Here is a 16,390-nt window from a genome sequence, read left to right as displayed (position 1 = left end):
CTTTGTTTTTGAACACTTCACAGCTGACATCAACCCCAAGCACCACTACCCCAATTGCCAATGCACCAAGGCATTGAGAAGAGCCATGGTGAAGCTCCAGATTTGGAGCATCTCATGTTATACTCCACTCCACTGATGGGGTGGCTGTGGGCCGGTATTTTTAGGCTGGGACAGGTCCAATAACCAGGGACCTTCCCAGCCTGATAACATCAGCTCTCAGCTGTCTGCTTTACCTTTGCTGGTCACCAAATGGGGTGGGATTTTTTTTTCATTTAATTTTTTATTAGATAAATAGCTGTACAATAAGATACAAATGCAAGGTACAAATGATGTATCTGACAGATATCTATCTTTTTTATTTGAACATCTTTAACACATAAAAATCAGTCATTTCTTGAATGCATTTTATTCTGGTATGTGTCACATGGAAGGCATATGGATGGCACATGGATTGCACACACGTATGGCACATGGATGGTATACATGTACACACAGATGGCCAACAGAAAACCACACGAATAGCAACACCAGAACGTATCACACATACGTTTTTTTTTAAGCCGACGGTTGAAGGGTGTCTAAGATGCATAGTTCATGTCTGTTAAGATTGGTTACCCTGCATCTTCTGCTGCTCTCACATATTCTCAATGACCACAGGAATTGACCAGACAATACAAGTTATTTCAATCCTAGAAGAACACCCAGCAAAACTTGGTTGTTTATTTATACAGCTCTGGCAAAAATTAAGAGACCACCACATCAAAACCCTGTCATGGGCAGCCCAATCTCCAGACCTGAACCCCATTGAAAACCTCTGGAATGTAATCAAGAGGATGATGGATAGTCACAAGCCTTCAAACAAAGAACTACTTAAATTTTTTCACCAGAAGCAGTGTGAGAGATTGGTGGAAACAGTGGCGTATCTAGGGGGTGGGGGGGGCAGCCGGGGCATGTGCCCTGGGTGCAGCCGGCAGGAGGGCGCAGTCAGGCCGCCTAATTCGGTGGTCTGCAATGTCTCCCCCGGCGGCTGCATTCTGCCACCCCCCGGATTGAGAGTCGGCTGTTCTCTGAGCCGACTTTCAAGCTGCCAGCTGGCACAGAGAAGCTGCAGCGCGCCGGCTCCCAACATGTGCGGACATACCGGAGGAGATGGAGGGGGGCCCCTGTAGGGTGGTTGCGACGTGCAGGGAGAAATCCCTGCAGCTCCGCTGCCTACAAGAGAAAATAGCAGCGGAGCTGCAGCGATCTGTCTTCCTGCCCGCGTTTCCTCTCACACAGGCGGCGTCGCTGGATGACGTCATCATTCAGCGTCCGGCTGTGTCAGAGGAAGGCGATGAGATGCTGCGGCAGAGCGTGAGGAGAGGTGAGAGGTTGTGTGTGTGTGTGTGTGTATATATAGAGGTGCTGTATGTGTGTTGTATGTGCGTGCATGTGTAACGATGCGGGTGAATGTGCAGAGAGAGAGGTAAATGGTTTTGTGTGTGTGTGTATGGGGAGGAGAGGCAAGGGCAATGATGGGGCTGACGGGGAGAGGGCAATAATTGGGATGGAGGGGGAGGAGGAAATAATGGATATGGTGGAATGGGCAATGATGGAGGTGGCAATGATGGAGATGGAATAGGCAATGATGGGGGTGGGGGGAGAAAATGATGGAGGTGGTGGAATGGGCAATGATGGAGGTGAAAATTGGAATGGGCAATGATGGTGGTGGGGGGAGAATGCAATGATGGTGGAGAGGAGGAAAAATGGAGGTGGTGGAAAGGGCAAAAATGAGGGGGGAAGAAATAATGGAAGTGGTGGAATGGACAAGAATGGTGGTGGTGGTGGAAAGCACACTGATGATATTGCAGGGGGAGAAAATGATGGAGGTGGTGGAATGGGCAAGTATGGTGATGGCAGTGGAAAGGACAATGATGATGGTGGTGGAAAGGGCAATGATGGGGATGGTGGGGAAGAGAATATGATAGATGTGGTGGAAAAGGTAAAGGAGGAAATGATGGAGGTGGAATGGGCAATGATAAGAGTGCTGGGGTGGGGTGGTGGGGTAGAAAGCAATGATAGTGGTGGTGAAGAATGCAAAGATGGAGGTGGTGAAGAGAGCAATGATGGGGTGGGGTAGAGGAAAATAATAGGCACATATGAGGAAATGAGGAAACAGTACAGGAAAATGGGGGCGTGTACTGTATGAGGAAACAGTACTGGGGAATAGGGGGCCTGTATGAGGAAACAGTATGGGGGATGGGTGCAGACGGTATGGGGAGCGACGGGGGAATGTATGCGGACACAGTATGAGTAGCGATGTGAAAAATGTATGTGGACAGAGTACGGGGAGTGAGGGTGATGGGATGTGTGCAGACACAGTATGGAGAGTCAGGTGAGCAGGCAGTGTAGAAAGTGAGGGGGTAAATATATGAGGAGACAATATGGTGAACAGGTGGATATGAGAGGAGACAGTATGAGGAGGGAGGGGAATAGTGTGAGGAGACAGTATGGGGGGATTAAAGTGATTGGGCACAGATTAGAAACTGAGTAGTGGGGGAGTAGCATGGAGGGACAGTGTAAGGGCACAGCCAGAAGGGGACAGTATACCAAGGAGGGGGAGTGTGATGAGAGTACAGTATAAATACTGGGCCCTATAGGGGGGACACAGTGTAAGAGGACAGTGTGAAGAGGGGGTCGGTATGGAAAGGAGAGGTCAGTGTGAAGAGCATGTACCATAAGAGGAACAATGTGGGGGTCATATTTTGTGCAGACAATATAGTGAGTGGCAATTTTGTATTCAGGAGCATTATAATGACACATATCTTTAAGGGCATTTTTTATAGTTGGATAGCATCTTTCTGATCATATTGTTTTTTTACTTGGTTTAGCAGCTGCAAGACCATTTTTCTGCTGAGTGGACCTTGATGTCTTTGTCATGGGGCTTTTAGTTGTAATGTATGCAAGAGCAGCACCTATCTACTATATAATTGTCTAAGGGTCACTTCCGTCTGTCTGTCTGTCTGTCTTTCTGTCTGTCTGTCACAGATATTCATTGGTCGCGGCCTCTGTCTGTCATGGAAATCCAAGTCGCTGATTGGTCGCGGCAAAACAGCCACGACCAATCAGCGAACGGCACAGTCCGGCGGAAAAATGGCCACTCCTTCCTCCCTGCAGTCAGTGCCCGCTCCATACTCCCCTCCAGTCAGCCCTCACACAGGGTTAATGCCAGCGTTAATGGAACGCGGTCTAACGCACTCCATTAACGCAGCTATTAACCCTGTGTGACCAACTTTTTACTATTGATGATGCGTATGCAGCATCAATAGTAAAAATATCTAATGTTACAAATAATAATAATAACAAACAAAAGTTATTCTCACCCTCCGCCGTCGCAACCTCTCCTTGGCAGTGCAAACGGCAGGTTCCGGTGGCAAGGATGCTATGCGAGAAGGACCTTCCATGACGTCACGGTCATGTGACCACGATGTCATCACAGGTCCTGCGCTCATACCAACCCTGGGACCGGAAGCTGCCGCGTGCACCGCACCCAAGCGCCAGGACTACAAGGGGCCCTCGGATGGTGAGTTTATGTTTATTTTTTATTTTTAGTCTTTTTTAACCTGTTACATACGTGGTTGGGCAATATACTACGTGGCTGGGCAATATACTACGTGGCTGGGCAATATACTACGTGGCTGTGCTGTATACTACGTGGTTCTGTGCTGTATACTACGTTGCTGTGCAATATACTACGTGGCTGGGCAATATACTATGTGACTGGGCAATGTACTACGTGTCTGGGCAATATACTACGTGACTGGCCAATATACTACGTGACTGGGCAGTATACTACGTGTCTGTGCTGTATACTACGTGGATTTGTGCTGTATACTATGTCGCTGTGCAATATACTACGTGGCTGGGCAATATACTACGTGACTGGGCAATATACTACGTGCCTGGGCAATATGCTACGTGACTGGCCAATATACTACGTGACTGGGCAGTACACTATGTGTCTTTGCTGTATACTACGTGGCTCTGTGCTGTATACTACGTCGCTGTGCAATATACTACGTGGCTAAGCAATATACTATGTGACTGGGCAATATACTACGTGGCTGTGCAATATACTACGTGGCTGGGCAATATACTAAGTTGCTGGGCAATATACTACGTTGCAGGGCAATATACTACGTCGCTGGGCAATATAGTACGTGACTGGGCAATATACTACGTGGCTGGGCAATATACTACGTTGCTGGGCAATATACTACGTTGCTGGGCAATATACTACGTGACTGGGCAATATACTACGTGGCAGGGCAATATACTACGTGGCTGGGCAATATACTACGTGGTTGGGCAATATACTACGTGGCTGGGCAATATACTACATGGCTGGGCAATATACTACGTGGCTGGGCAATATACTACGTGGCTGGGCAATATACTACGTGGTTGGGCAATATACTACGTGGCTGGGCAATATACTACGTGGGCTGTGCAATATACTACATGGACATGCATATTCTAGAATACCCGATGCGATAGAATCAGGCCACCATCTAGTACTATATATGAGTGAACCAATTATCAGAATCCTGTCTTAGCGGCCATGACAGTAATCCATGGCTATCAGTCAAATACCCTGCAAACTGCTTCCTACCTGCCGGAATCTCCAGCGCCTCTTCTGATTTTTGGGGATTTCGGAACATTGTTGCGCAAGTATCATGTCATGCTGGGCCTACTAATAGAAGGTACCAGGGATGCCAACAGGTAGGAAGATGGTTTACACTGATCCTGTCCCACGTCAGTAGTCTGGGCTGCTGGAACGGGGTCCTGCAAATTGACTCGCTTATAACTGATACTTAACCGTCACTGAGTGTAAAGGCCCCTTCACATTAAGCGACGCTGCAGCGATACCGACAACGATCCGGATCGCTGCAGCGTCGCTGTTTGGTCGCTGGAGAGCTGTCACACAGACCGCTCTCCAGCGACCAACGATGCCGGTAACCAGGGTAAACATCGGGTAACTAAGCGCAGGGCCGCGCTTAGTAACCCGATGTTTACCCTGGTTACCATCCTAAAAGTAAAAAAAACAAACACTACATACTTACCTAACGCTGTCTGTCCTCCAGCGCTGTGCTCTGCACTCCTCCTGTACTGGCTGTGAGCACAGCGGCCGGAAAGCAGAGCGGTGACGTCACCGCTCTGCTTTCCGGCTGACCGACGCTCACAGCCAGTACAGGAGGAGTGCAGAGCACAGCGCCGGGGACAGAGAGCGTTAGGTAAGTATGTACTGTTTGTTTTTTTTACTTTTAGGATGGTAACCAGGGTAAACATCGGGTTACTAAGCGCAGCCCTGCGCTTAGTTACCCGATGTTTACCCTGGTTACCAGTGAAGACATCGCTGGATCGGTGTCACACACGCCGATCCAGCGATGTCCACGGGAGATCCAGCGACGAAATAAAGTTCTGGACTTTCTTCAGCGACCAACGATCTCCCAGCAGGGGCCTGATCGTTGGTCGCTGTCACACATAACGATTTTATTAACGATATCGTTGCTACGTCACAAAAAGCAACGATATCGTTAACAATATCGTTATGTGTGAAGGTACCTTAACTTCTCAGTTTGGCCATACTGGTGAGGTGTGATAGGTGTTTGCTGTTCTGGTGATCTTAAAAGCAATCTGTTAAAGCAATAAAAGGACATCCAGTAACAGTGAATACACAGAAACCATGAGCATGTAATAGAAATGCCTTAAGGCCTCAACAGAAGCAGGGACATTTTGGAAAAACAGGATTTAAATGAATGGCATGAGTCAAGATTGATTTTGTCAAAAGAAAGGGATTTGCTACTATGTTAGACAGTTGGAAAATGTTTTATGCCTGCAATAAGAGAAACAAGGTAACAGTCTTGCAGATCCAATATACCTTTTAATATCTATCTAACAAAAAAATGAGTTAAACAGCTTTCGAGACAACTAATGCACGCGCTGCTGCCGAGAGCTTCACTGCACTGACTGTGTCAGCGCCGGCCGTAAAGCAGAGCACAGCGGTGACGTCACCGCTGTTACTGCCGGCGCTGACAGTCAGAGCAGGGAAGCTCTCGGCCGAAGCGCGTGCATTAGCAGCGCTCTTGCCGAAAGCAGTTTTAACCCTGTGGACGCCGGGGGACGTGACAGACATCAGAATGTAAGTATGTACTGTTTGTTTTTTTTACTTTTACAATGGTAACCAGGGTAAATATCGGGTCACTAAGCATGGCCCTGCGCTTAGTAACCCGATGTTTACCCTGGTTACAAGTGAACACATCGCTGGATCGGCGTCACACACGCCGATCCAGCGATGACAGCGGGTGATCAGCGACCAAAAAAAGGTCCTGATCATTCCCCAGCGACCAACGATCTTCCAGCAGGGGCCTGATCATTGGTCGCTGTCACACATAACGAGATCGTTAGCGGGATCGTTGCTACGTCACAAAATGCGTGACGTTGCAACGATATCCTTAACAATATCATTATGTGTGAAGGTACCTTAAGTCATTACCCCGTGACCGCCAGTAGGCACAATCGTATTACACACTGTCATATTATACAATTGTACATGAGATGTAAAATGTCTAATAATCTAAAGTCTGCTAGGTGTTGACCACATTGGTTTTCCGTGGTGTGTGGATTGCTGTGGGAATATGTTTTCTGTATATTATATGCTTATTCGACACTGGATAAGCTTATAAATAATTTATGTATCTTTTGCTCACATTGAAAATATAGCGACATTCCCTTCTGGAATTCTAAAATCAATGAAAATTCTTTCCAACTGAACTGATATGATGATTTAGAATTGTACAAGTATATGAGTCCTAGACCCCACACTGCCGAGAATGTGGGTCCCTGACTGCTGGAGATGAGATGCTACAGTTCTAAAGGGTAGGGGAGCAGTAGTTGTGTCTTACTTCTTCCCTATGTTTTCTACTACCCTTTCCCATATAGAATGGTATAATGGTTTGGCCTAGTCTTGTAGACTGTGATTGGATGCTATCTGGGTGCTTCCTATCTCCTATACATGCAACCCCTTTAAGTTATACTCAATGGCCTCAATTCATTATTTGAATTATTTTTAAAGTCACTTTTTAGTGGTATTTGCTGCTTTTTTGCACCAACGTATTCAATATATTGTATTTTAAAAAAATGATTTTACCCCCTTATCGACCTCCGCCGTACTATTATAGCGGAGGTCGGTACTCCCACTTTGATGCAGGCTGCGGCGTTGACCCTGCATCAAAGCCGGGACAAGTCAGCTGTTTTGAACAGATGACATGTGCCTGCAATAGCGGCGGGTGTAATCAAGATTCACCCGCCGCTATTAACTAGTTAAATAGTTAGTTAGGCCGTAGTTAGACCGAACATTCAGTGTCTCCCTCCCCCACACCACCTCCTCACTTCACCCCTTGTCAGTCGGTGTTCCTCAAGGCTCTGTTCTAGGACCCCTACTCTTCTCCATCTACACTTTCGGCCTGGGACAGCTCATAGAATCCCACGGTATGCAGTACCATCTCTACGCTGACGACACGCAGATCTACCTCTCCGGACCTGACCTCTCCTCCTTGCTTACCAAAATCCCGCACTGTCTGTCTGCCATTTCAGCCTTCTTTTCTGCTCGCTTTCTACAACTGAACATGGACAAAACAGAATTCATCATCTTTCCCCCATCTCACTCTACCCCTCCACCAGACCTATCCATCAATGTCAATGGCTGCTCACTATCCCCAGTCCCACACGCCCGGTGCCTCGGGGTGATCCTCGACTCTGCCCTCTCTTGCAAGCCACATATCCAAGCCCTTGCCTCCTCCTGTCGTCTCAAACTCAAAAATATTTCCCAGATCCGTGCTTTCCTTGACCGCAACACTGCAAAAACGCTAGTGCATGCCCTTATCATCTCCCGCCTCGACTACTGCAACCTCCTACTCTCTGGACTCCCCTCTAGCACTCTGGCACCACTCCAATCCATCCTACACTCTGCTGCCCGACTAATCCACCTGTCCCCCCGCTATTCCCCAGCCTCTCCCCTGTGTCAAGCCCTTCACTGGCTTCCTATCGCCCAGAGACTCCAGTTCAAAACCCTCACACTGACATACAAAGCCATCCACAACCTGTCTCCTCCATACATCTGTGACATGGTCTCCCGGTACCTACCTACACGCGACCTCCGATCCTCCCAAGACCTCCTTCTCTACTCCCCTCTCATCTCTTCTTCCCATAACCGCATCCAAGACTTCTCCCGTGCTTCCCCCATACTCTGGAACTCTCTACCCCAACACATCAGACTTGCGCCTACCATAGAAACCTTCAAAAAGAACCTGAAGACTCATCTCTTCCGACAAGCCTACAGCCTGCAGTGATCCTCAACCTACTGAACAGCCGCACAGCCAGCTCTTCCCTCTCCTAGTGTATCCTCACCCACCCCCTGCAGACTGTGAGCCCTCGCGGGCAGGGTCCTCCCTCCTTATGTACTCGTGTGCCTTGTTATCTGCTCATGTTTAATGTATTTGTCTATATTTGCCCCGTATTCACATGTAAAGCGCCATGGAATAAATGGCGCTATAAAAATGTATAATAATAATAATAATAAAAATGCCGCTGTCAAATGCTGACAGCGGCATTTAACCGGCGCTTCTGGCCATTGGGCCGAAAATGAGCGCATCGCCGAACCCCGTCACATGATCAGGGTTCAGCGATGCGTCAGCATAGCAACCAGAGGTCTCCTTGAGACCTCAATGGTTGCTGATGCCGGCTTGCCGTGACCACCATCCTGTGGTCGGCGCTCATAGCACACCTGCAATTCAGCTACATAGGAGTGATCTGATGATCGCTGCTATGTAGCAGAGCCGATCAGGCTATGGCAGCTTCTAGCCTCCCATGGAGGATATTGAAGCATGGCAAAAGTAAAGAAAAAAAGTTTAAAAAAATATGAAAAAAATAAAACAAATATTAAAGATTAAATCACTCCCCTTTCGCCCCATTCAAAATAAAACAGTAAAAAAATCAAACCTACATATATTTGGTATCACCACGTTCAGAATTGCCCGATCTATCAATTAAAAAGAGCATTAAACTGATTGCTAAACAGCGTAGCGAGAAAAAAAATTGAAATGCCAGAATTACGTTTTTTTGGTCGCCGCGACAATGCATTAAAATGCAATAACGGGCGATCAAAAGAACATATCTGCACCAAAATGGTATCATTAAAAATCTCAGCTCGGTGCGCAAAAAATAAGCCCCCACCCATCCCCAGATCACAAAAAATGGAGAAGCTACGGGTATTGGAAAATTGCACAATTTGTTTTTGTTTTAGCAAAGTTTGGAATTTTTTATACCACTTAGATAAAACGTAACCTAGACATGTTTGGTGTCTATGAACTCATAATGACCTGGAGAATCATAATGGCAGGTCAGTTTTAGCATTTAGTGAACCCAGCAAAAAAGCCAAACAAAAAACAAGTGTTGGATTGCACTTTTTTTGCAATTTCACCGCACTTGGAATTTTTATCCTGTTTTCTAGTACACGACATGCTAAATCCAATGATGTCGTTCAAAAGTGCAACTTGTCCCGCAAAATACAAGCCCTCACATGGCCATATTGACGGAAAAATTAAAAAGTTATGGCTCTGGGAAGGAGGGGAGCGAAAAACGAGAACGCAAAAACGAAAAAGGGTTCTCTCTGAACCCTATTCATACAGGTACTATACAGATGATCAGGTTTTTAAATACATCAGATAGGGATTATATACATTAGACAGGACTGCTCTATTATGGGTATACCTTGGCGATTGGTGGAGCAGCTGAACATACTTTTTTTGCAAAAAAAGTATTAACTAAATACCCTGTATTTTTTCATTTTTTGACTAGCACTTGCTTGTTTACTGTGACTTTTTTTACAACAGAGTATTTTTTGACCTCTCTGTGTGCTTTTGTGTCTTCAAGTTCTTTGGTGGTGTGTACAGGTTTCTACAGACTTGTTCACTGTGCAAGTAGCCCATGTGTTTTTGGTTTTATAATTGTTTTCTTATTTCTACAAGACTGGGGAGTTCACCACTCCTCTGTGGGTCATTTGCATTGTAGCTGTTCCATCTTGCATGTTCTACATGGATATTTTCTCTCTGAACCCTGTTCATACAGGTACTATACAGATGATCAGGTTTTTAAATACATCAGATAGGGATTATATACATTAGACAGGACTGCTCTATTATGGGTATACCTTGGCGATTGGTGGAGCAGCTTAACATACTTTTTTTTTGCAAAAAAACGTATTAACTAAATACCCCGTATTTTTTCATTTTTTGACTAGCACTTGCTTATTTACTGTGAATTTTTTACAGCAGAGTATTTTTTGACCTCTCTGTGCGCTTTTGTGGCCTCTTAGATAAAATGTAACCTAGACATGTTTGGTGTCTATGAACTCATAATGACCTGGAGAATCAAAATGTCAGGTCAGTTTTGGCATTTAGTGAACCTAGCAAAAAAGCCAAACAAAAATCAAGTGTGGGATTGCACTTTTTTTGCAATTTCACCGCACTTGGAATTTTTATCCCGTTTTCTAGTACACGACATGCTAAAAGCAATGATGTCGTTCAAAAGTGCAACTTGTCCCGCAAAAAACAAGCCCTCACATGCCCATATTGACGGAAAAATTTAAAAGTTATGGCTCTGGGAAGGAGGGGAGCGAAAAACGAGAACGCAAAAACGAAAAAGGGCAAGGTCTTGAAGGGGTTAAAGGGATATTTCTATCTCCAACATCCTATCCCAATATATAGCAAGTTTAATAATATTAATAATATTCGCCAACACCTCCAATTGGAAATATATATATAGTTCTTCTGATTAGCTATGTATCTTACCCAATATGCAGAGCATTGCAGTAGCTTAGAAATCCATGGTTACGACCACTAGCAACTAACTAACTGTTACTATTTTAGTGGCTGTAACCATGGATGCCTAAGCTGCTGCAATGCCTGCACATGGGGTAAGTGACATAGTGAATCAGAAGAACTATACTACATTTCTAATTAAAGGTTTTTGCTAATATTATTATTATTACACCTACTATATTTTGGGATAAAAGGGAATACGCTGTAACTATTTTTGTGACTTTTTAGAGCTAAAGTTTTAGCAAAATGGCACAAAAATGCTCCAATATATGTAATGTATATAAAGTCATTCCAGGAAGGGATTGGAAAACATTTGCGCCAAATTTTGTGACTATTTAAAAAAAAAAATCACAATTGGTAAATTAGCCAAAAACATCTAGAAAAGTAGAAAAACATTCAAACACATATAAAATAGACTTTAAATAAAGGCTCAAATTAAAAGAAGAATTAGGTGCAAATAAAAAAGGCTAAAACCACCAAAAAATAGAGAAGGCGGCACAAATTCAGTAATGAATCGGGTCCTGTATATTCTTATAATATAAAGTCACAACAGGTATTTGTTGGGCGTCAAAAAACTATAGAGTGGCAGAGATGAAACTGACTCACTTGGCAGACCTCTTCATTATTATTTGTTTTCAGCTATAACACAAATGGATAGTGTGTTCATACTTGGGTCATTCTGAGGACAAGGGGAGTAATGTGTGTAAGAGTTGGCTAAATGCGCTCCACATTTTGAGAGGACAGCCGCAGCACATGCAGGAATTGCCTGTTTGTTAGACAATCCCTGCATGTATTGTGGACGGGAGACATGGAGCCGAGGGGACTCGGACTTCATATTCGAGCACGCCGTAGACACTCGGTTAGCAGCCAAGTGCGCTCCGATAACACCTTATCCAAACACATTCGCTCATCGCTAGTGCCAAGTACTCAGCCTCTGTTCATACAAGCTCACCACGTGCCACTGGCAAAAAAAGGCTTTTACATAGGTAATTGTTAAGCCAGGGTTTACACGCATACAGTGCTCACCACCGATCACTGTGTCACGGTTTCTGTCGGACTTCCTGAAAAACAGGATTCCGACGGAAAACCCGACAGGACCACAATGTCGTTTGTGCCTGCCATCTTTGTGTGATGCACCACATTCTGACAGGAAGCTTTTATTAAGATAATAGGATACAGTTATGTCATATTTTGTTGATATGCCATAAATTCTATTCCGCAGCGGTTTATAGTACAATACATATGGGAGGGGTCATCTCACAGAAGAAAAAAGCTGTGTGTGGAGGAAAACGAAATCAGTGTTCCTTGTATAAAAAAGATAGCCTGCAACCCATGCACGTGTCCGGGGAAGCAGAGTCATCAATGATGTGGGGACACCGAAGGTTAATTTTTCACAGCCTTAGGCTGGCCATGCACGTCAGAATGACTACAGTGGGTGAGCATGACACAGGCAAAGTTTATTCCCATGTAACAAGCACCTTTACATTCTGAAAAAAAGCCTGATCAAACACATAGCCAAGACCTTCCACTTTGAATGTACCCATAAAAGAGCTGCTGGCCCAATGTCCCCAACTCCTGCCATACACATGCAATCTTAGCTGGACAAAGCATGTAGTTTTAATTGGACGATTTAAAGCCACCATACCATTTTAAAAACAACTAATCTCCTGATGGAACAGAGAACTGGATATGTTGAAATTCAATTTGACCGAACTTTCTTTCCACAGGAATCTACCGTTGGTAGATGTTGATGGACTTGGCATGGGCACCTTAAAACCTTAGCGTGGTATTCAGGAGTTGAACATTTGGAAGGGTATGCCATTTCTAGATATGATCTGTGTTGTATACCATTTTATTTTTACAACGTTCCCATACCAATGAATTAAAGGTACATCAGGATAAAATAGTAATATTATTGAGTATACCTTCCTAACAAATGTATTAAGCAAACATATATAAAGATGGAAAAACTCATACACAGAAAACAGAGGGTCAGGGGTCGGGCAGGAATGGAACACAGCCACTCATTGGTTCCATATAATGAACGGAACGTTGGCTAAATACATAAAGCTTACAGTATGGAACCAACAATGTGCTAAACAACAAGGTTACAAGTGTATACACCAATAAATACGAAGTACCAGCCCAGCAGGCTCTCTGGACCCCGATGTACGTGTCACTTGTGCTGCTTCCAAGGGGTTAGATCAATGTCAGCGGCCTTTCTAAGCTGAACACGCCTACCCAGGTCAGATTGCAGTTCTTACACAGCTTCACGCCTGGTAACTACAAACATGGGAAACTGTCTGGAAATTCCTAGTTCCTATTGACTCGAATAGGGGGTGAATGTGTAATACCCAGCCGTGGCCATTATACAGTTAACAACGCTGTGTAGTGTAGTTCCATAACTGAGCACTTCTGCCTGTCTTCTGGCACTGGGAATAGCTGATCGGCAAGGGTGCTGAGTGTCGAACCCCCATCAATCAGACATGATGGCCTATCAAAGTAAAAGTCCTGGACAACCCCTTTAAGTCAAGAAAATTAAAGGTGTTGTCCAAATTAAATAAAAATGTTTTAAAAGGCAGCTAATATAAAATGATAAGTAAACCCGTATTTACTGGGTTCAACTCCCCGTGCTGCAGCACTAGCGGATATTGTGGTTTAATGTGTAACACTGCGGACTAAAAAGCTGCTTCAAAGTATTTCAATTAATACTTGGTATCAACTTAGATTAGACAGTCTAAAGATGAGCCAAATCTATCACACAACAGTAAGCACTATGATATATTTGGCATTTTTAAGAATGTCTAGTCTAAATCTTCATTGCGTGGAAGTTATACAGTACTGAAAAAGATTCCCTAAGGTCTTCAAAAAGTTATTCAATGTCTCCTAAATGACAATTCAATAAACCAGTAATAATAAATTCTATGCATTCATTTATTTTTCGTTTTTAACAGCTGTATAAAGATGTTTAAAGCATGTATTACCTTTGTGTAGACCCCCCAGGACAGCTCTGTTTCGGTGACCATGACCACTATGCCAAACATCCCAAATATGAGAGCGTAGTCACTCAGCCTTTTCCTCTTTTCAAACAGGGCTCTTCGATGACCCAGCTTGTAGCCTACGTTTTGGTTCTTCTTTTGGCCTTTGTGACCTCCTTGGCTACTGTCGTCCCCTCCTCGTAAACTGCGGTGAGATGCTTTGATGGGGTCGTTTTTGTTTACTACGACTTCGATTCCTGGGCTGTGTAGTGTCTGAAGGGGCTGCGTTTCTGGATCTGTCTCGTGAAGGTTTCTCCTAGAGGAGCTCAGGCTGCTGAGGGGTCTTGGGATCCCCCCGTTGTATCTGCAGCTGTTCATGGCTATGTCCGAAAAACGGTTGGACTGTCTGAAGGATGCTCTTGGACCATCATGACTGATGGGCTGTAGGTCAGCGTTCCCCTATAGACAAAATACACAGATACATATGTCACAGATGGATGGTAATCTATATACAGCTGCATATAAGAGTTGGCGATGGTCAGATTTTATATGATTTATACTAAATTTTAACTGCTCCATTGTATCTCACTTTAATGAGATGTTCACCGAGGCACTATTTGGCAGCACATATGCCAAGTGATTTGTCCTTTGTTTTGGGGTGAAAAAAGTCATAAATTTGGTGCACTGAAAAGTGGGAAGACCTTATTGGGATTGGGTGAGTTTGCATCTCGGCTTTGGGAAAATGGCCGCCGCGATCTCTAATGCGCACGCGCGGCATCCCGTGGCCATTTTCCTGAAGCCCCGTGCAGCAGAGCACTCGATCTGCGCACGCGCGGCCCCAGGAAGATGGCCGCCCCCACCGATGACAGGGGCAATAGCGCAGAACGCGCGCTTTTGCTTCACGTGCGCGCAGGGGATTAGGAACTCTGGACATGCGCACACCACTACGCCACCAACGGAAAGCTGGGGAAGAAAAGAGCGATGTCACCACGCCCACCTGACCAGACCAGCCTGATTGACAGGCGAAAACGGCGACTTTGGTAATGTATTTCTCAGCATAGGTGGGGAATCGGGGTACACTGCATACACTATAGTAACGCACAGCGCAGACCCTATTTAACAGTATTTATATCTCAATCTCAAAAAACGGGGTGACAGGTTTCCTTTAAGATGCACACACGTCTTAATCAATATACTGTATCTTGGGGCAGTTCATGTGCCAAAAAATGTAACCTGTACCAACAATGCACTGCAGTATTTTTCTGTAATAATTTAAGTCACATTATGGCACAATTCTGGTGAATCTGTAAGGCCCACGGTATATAGAAAAAGTGGATAGGTTTTCTTAAAAACATAAGAAGTCACATGTCCACATCTATCAATGTATTTCATTTCTTACTAAAAAATAATAATCTTTAGTGGGACACAATTTCTAAGTATCTGTGAAGAAATTAGAGCCATTATGCTATGCATGGCAGTTTACTAAACTGAAGTACCGTATATACTCGAGTATAAGCCGACTGAGTATAAGCCGACCCCCCTAATTTTGCCACAAAAAACTGGGAAAACTTATTGACTCGAGTATAAGCCTAGGGTGGAAATGCAGCATTTACCGGTGAATTTCAAAAATAAAAATAGATCATTATTTCCCCATAGCTGTGCCATATAGTGCTCTACACCGTTCATTATTTCCCCATAGCTGTGCCCCATATAGTGCTCTGCACCGTTCATTGTGCCCCATAGCTGTGCCATATACGGTGCTCTGCACCATTCATTGTGCCCCATTGCTGTGCCATATACAGTGCTCTGCACCGTTCATTGTGCCCCATTGCTGTGCCATATACGGTGCTCTGCACCGTTCATTGTGCCCCATTGCTGTGCCATATACGGTGCTCTGCACCGTTCATTGTGCCCCATTGCTGTGCCATATACAGTGCTCTGCACCGTTCATTGTGCCCCATTGCTGTGCCATATACGGTGCTCTGCACCGTTCATTGTGCCCCATTGCTGTGCCATATACAGTGCTCTGCATCGTTCATTGTGCCCCATTGCTGTGCCATATACGGTGCTTTGCACCGTTCATTGTGCCCCATTGCTGTGCCATATACGGTGCTCTGCACCGTTCATTGTGCCCCATAGAAATCTCTGCCGCCGCTGCTGCAATAAAAAAAAAAACCACATACTCACCTCCCTTGATTGCAGCTCCCGGCGTCTCGTTCCGGCGCCTCCATCTTCCCGGCGTCTCTGCTCTGACTGATCAGGCAGAGGGCGCCGCGCACACTGTATGCGTCATCGCGCCCTCTGCCTGAACAGTCAGAGCGCAGACGCCGGGAAGATGGAGGCGCCGGCCGGGAAGATGGAGCGGCGCCCGGCGGCTGGAACGAGGACAGGTGAATATGCTATACTTACCTAGTCCTGGCGATCCTCGCGCTGTCCCTCTGCCTGGTCTTCGGTGCCGCAGCTCTTCCTGTCAGCGGTCACCGGCACCGCTGA

General features: G+C 45.2%; 1 protein-coding gene across 1 annotated transcript in view; it reads right to left on the bottom strand.

Moving 5' to 3' along the window:
• KCNN1 (potassium calcium-activated channel subfamily N member 1) overlaps window positions 1-16,390 on the bottom strand; it is a 200,418-nt gene that overhangs the window by 161,381 nt on the left and 22,647 nt on the right. The window contains exon 2 of the mRNA XM_069767772.1: window positions 13,904-14,356. Within this exon, the coding sequence (XP_069623873.1) occupies window positions 13,904-14,356 (453 nt within the window). The remainder of the gene's footprint in view (window positions 1-13,903; window positions 14,357-16,390) is intronic.

This window comes from Ranitomeya imitator, chromosome 1 (genome assembly GCF_032444005.1).
Source record: "Ranitomeya imitator isolate aRanImi1 chromosome 1, aRanImi1.pri, whole genome shotgun sequence".
NCBI lineage: Eukaryota > Metazoa > Chordata > Amphibia > Anura > Dendrobatidae > Ranitomeya > Ranitomeya imitator.
Note: the sequence above shows the minus strand (reverse complement) of the source record. Positions and strands in the feature narration are given on the sequence as shown.